Genomic DNA, 4,092 nt, shown 5'->3' with positions numbered 1-4,092 from the left:
CTAAAAGTGTTATAAGCTATGTATTAGAATCTTGTATCGTTTTTACAAAAAAATTTATTACGCACCTAATTTACATTCCCTAGTATAGGTGACTGTTGAATTTTAATATCTAAACTGGTGAGCAAGTGGTGCTGGGTGACTTTTTGTCAAATCGCTACGAAAGATAAAAGCTTCAAAGCATTCACCAATGACATAAAAAATTCAAGGTGAGGGTGGGTGAGGAGCGGAGGTGTTATGGCCTGTGCTAACCCTCCTTTTTAACTGCCTCATGTCAGGAGAAGATCAACACTTTTTCCTCAGAAAAGTTCTTATGAGAAAGTGCATGGTATGCAATATCTTTGAGGAAGCACTTCTTCCCCAAAGTTTTGAGATGCTCAAAACTTGAAAGTTGCCAGATTGAGAAGTGTAGTTCTATTTGCTACTGGCTCTGAAATATTTTAACTCCAACTGGTAATGTGGGTTCCTAGGTATCTTGTGAAGTCACATAGGTCAAACATTTGGTGCTACAATGAGATATTATCTTACGTTGCTATCTGTTGTGTATTAGCCAATTTGAAAGTTGAGAGTTTGACTAGTAGGTCTGCTATTTCTGGAGAATCTGATAGCAGTAGCACTAGTATACTGCTCTGAACATTTAGTGTGATTACTGACATGCTTTCGCACCAACCTCATAAGCATTTTGTAGAGAATGGCATGCTGACTCTGGTGCTGAATAAAGTAGGCCTAGATTTCTGTTGATTTTGGCTTGTCAAAGTATAAAATGATCTCATTTAAATCTGTATTTCATGTGTGGGGGGCAGAAGTTCACAAAATTCTAGGAGTAGTGCAATTGGTGGGTTTCTACATTGCTGCTTCATGCAGTACTTTAAAATAAGTGTTGTGGCTGACTGCTGACTGCTGACTGGAAGGCGTTTTGATTTCTGTTTGTTTGGCATGTGGAAAGAGGTCCAACTTGCATTTGATATGTTGAAAGCAATAGAGGTGAAGGCCCACTCATTACTTTCACAGTGTACTATGTCACTACTTAATCCTGATCACCATTCACCACCATCTAAAATTACAAGATGTAGGGAAGAAAAGGGAAAAGACTAGCTATCCTTTTCCTTCTCTTACTTTGGTCAAATATTTCTCTCAGTATGAGGACTCTTTCATAGCTTCCATCTGGCACTAATACCTCAGTGCTCCCTTTCACACACTCTTCCCTCTCATTCTCTGCATTTTGCAAGTTTACCTCGTTAAAGTTCGTCGATAAACCAATAGACAATTGTTGCTTCCTCTAAAAATCTAATCGGAATTTGTCTAATTTCTTGTAGCTTAAACATATTGCTTCTGGATTGCCGGAGCTTAATACAAAAAAATTATAAATGCATAATTCAGTAACCTTCTGCCACTATTTGGGAGAGAGTAGGGTGTTAAAAAGTTGTTCTAGGTGCAGTAGGAATAAAAGCAACTGAAAAGTACATATTACATCTTAGATATCATTCATCTGACAGGTTATAGCTGGAAGTCTTGACATTTAGGAGCACTGCTTCTCTAGGATCTTTTTTAAATCTAAATTGGTGTTCGCATATCATACAGTCAGTTCATGTGTTGATGATGAACCAAGCTGAAGCTGTTACAGGAGAGGATAGTAAATAGTTCCATTTATGATGGATGAGTAGAATAATTACAGCTTGAGATTGAGATCAATCTTATTTGTATTTGAGGCCTGGTCTTCTGATTGTTGTGGATTTAGTCGGAAACTTCCTGGCCACTTCAAGTCAAATCTTTCATCTACTTGATTGGGACGTGATGTCAGTTGAAAGCCTGCACTAGCCTCGCTGAACCTTGCCACTGTTTTACTTGCATCTCTGCCAGTTTTATGCACAAGTGAGTGGGGAACCATGCCAAGAGATCTGTACATGGGATTGTTGATAGGCAAAGCCATCATTGTCATCATCCTCTGGGACTGATACTGTCTCACAGCTCCTCTTTCCCTCTTGTGAGCATTCTGATGACCTCCTAGAGCCTGTGAACTGTAGAACTTTCTCATGCAGAAGTTACATGAATAAATCTTACCTGGAGTAGGTCTTGTCTGTGACTCAGATTCTTTAGATGTTGAAGGTGAGATTCTTCCTAAGCTTAAACTCAACCACTCTCGTTGATCACTTCTCATTCTGCTGGCTGTTGCAGTAAGTAGAAATCTTTTTTTCCCTCCCCACAAGCAATTTAAAATTTGTAGATGTAGTTAGAGGCTTTATGGAGATACTGACCAAAAGGACTCTTAAAGGGCTAGAGATCAGAGAGGCAAGGAATAAAAATGAGATCATGCAGGAGGTGAAGGTGAGATTAGGTATTGAAATTTATCATCTCTTTTCACTGTCCCCACCTAGTGAGGCTTGGTGTTCCGGGGGACAATGCTTACGTCATGTTTCACTGCAGTCCCTGTCAACCCTGTGATTCCCACCTTTTTTTTTTTTCTCTTTTATCTAATCAAATAATTCTGCCTTTAACAACTTCTCGTTGGAGTTGATCTAGACTGCCAATTACTATGATTCAATTTATCGTCTAATCATAATCTTACAGTTTGTTTTGTCTGACGTTTTGCTTCTTCTTCTAATGTAGACTGTGATATAGGATGTATTAGATTATGCTGGTATTGCTCTTTAGCTGTATGATAAGAATTTAGAAGCCACATGACTGAACTTTATGGGTTTGAGATCACTTCAAAAGGTATATATTCTTAAGGGATCTGGCAGCTTGAGTCAGATTATAGCTTGTCCAATTTTGAAGAATTAGTTGGTATTTCGATAAGGATATTTACCCGATAGATCTGAGAATAGATTTCATGCACTGATCCTCTCTATCATTTTTCCTGTTATTTTGCTAGTGTTGGGGTAAAATTTTGTAGTTTGCGAAAAAATTCATATAAAGTAGGTGGGGAAGTATTATAGAGATGGAACCCACCTGCAGAGAGTTTGTTTCCCTTGTGAAAGAATGAGTGAATGAGAAGCTTTAGGAGCAGAATGTAGATGTAGGAGTGAGTGGTGGTAGAGTCATACTAAATTGAGTGTGGCTTGTTTCAATGTCTGATGGAGTGGTAGGGTCCAAAGATTTGGCAATAATAGTGATTAAAATAGGAAAGAGATGAGATAGCATCTTTGCCAACTTTGTTTAGTATTTTCTTCTAAACATGAGTATCTATGTGGGTGTCTTCATGTTGGGGTTTCTTTCCTGACAGATAGTGGGCATTGTATATGAACAGCAGAAAGCCCAGTTCACCATGAGATAAAGATACCCCCCCTCTCTCTCTCTCTAAATAATTAAGGTGTTAGAATGATTTGATAAAAAAATTGAGTGAAAAGTATTTGTGCTGAGTAACAGATGGAGTAATAACTTTTGCAACATGGTCACCACCGTTATTTGAAAAACAAAAAAAGAACTTCTGCAATTGAAGCTAGAATTATCATTTGGTGACTGTCACTTGATGTCTTTCCTTTTATGGAGCATCGGATTATTGGTTGAGGTTCATGTAACTAAGTCTTCTACTGTCACATAGGTTGAGGCAATAGTCAGTTCAATGTTGTCCTGTTTTATTTTTTTGATAAAGGAGTGTTGTCCTGTTTTAAGATTGTCCGTATTCTAGACATTGTAATAAGAGTTACGTTTTCCTACTTATTAGTCTTTTTTTATTTTTATTTTTTTATAACCGTGGCCAGCTTGTGCGCACCTCGACTAATTCCACGGGATACCGTCCACCTCCCACCAGCAACAGGTACCAGGTAACTCTATCCACCAAAGCTTGGATAGATGAGAAGAAATCACCTAATATTTGCCTCTGCTGGGTTTTGAACCAGAGACCTCATGGTTCTCACCCACTTCATTGACCACTAGGCCACACGGGTGCTTTTCCTACTTATTAGTCTGTTTCGTCATTAGTTCACCTCCAGAAAATGAAATAGTATTTTTACATCCCAAATGTCTCAAGAGTCAAGAAGTATGGTGGGCCACACTTTTACACTTGTTAAATCCATTTATACCTCTTTCTTATAATGCTAGGAATGTTGTGGTTTGTCTATCTTTTCCTTTTTTTATTATGATTGCACACTACCG

At 38.2% G+C, this 4,092-nt stretch overlaps 1 protein-coding gene across 1 annotated transcript; it reads right to left on the bottom strand.

Moving 5' to 3' along the window:
- Positions 1–1,412: 1,412 nt before the first annotated feature.
- LOC107800142 (zinc finger protein 7-like) lies at positions 1,413–2,307 on the bottom strand. The gene has a single exon (XM_016623298.2). The coding sequence runs from the start codon at positions 2,153–2,155 to the stop codon at positions 1,667–1,669; it is 489 nt and encodes a 162-aa protein (XP_016478784.1). The 5' UTR covers positions 2,156–2,307; the 3' UTR covers positions 1,413–1,666.
- Between the last annotated feature and the right edge of the window lie 1,785 nt (positions 2,308–4,092).

Source organism: Nicotiana tabacum, chromosome 19 (genome assembly GCF_000715075.1).
Source record: "Nicotiana tabacum cultivar K326 chromosome 19, ASM71507v2, whole genome shotgun sequence".
In the NCBI taxonomy this organism is placed as follows: domain Eukaryota; kingdom Viridiplantae; phylum Streptophyta; class Magnoliopsida; order Solanales; family Solanaceae; genus Nicotiana; species Nicotiana tabacum.
This window is presented reverse-complemented; position numbering and strand designations above follow the sequence as displayed.

Bases quoted from the DNA above. Each gene is read 5' to 3' on its own strand.
- LOC107800142 (XM_016623298.2), bottom strand. From the start codon at position 2,155: ATGAGAAGTGATCAACGAGAGTGGTTGAGTTTAAGCTTAGGAAGAATC.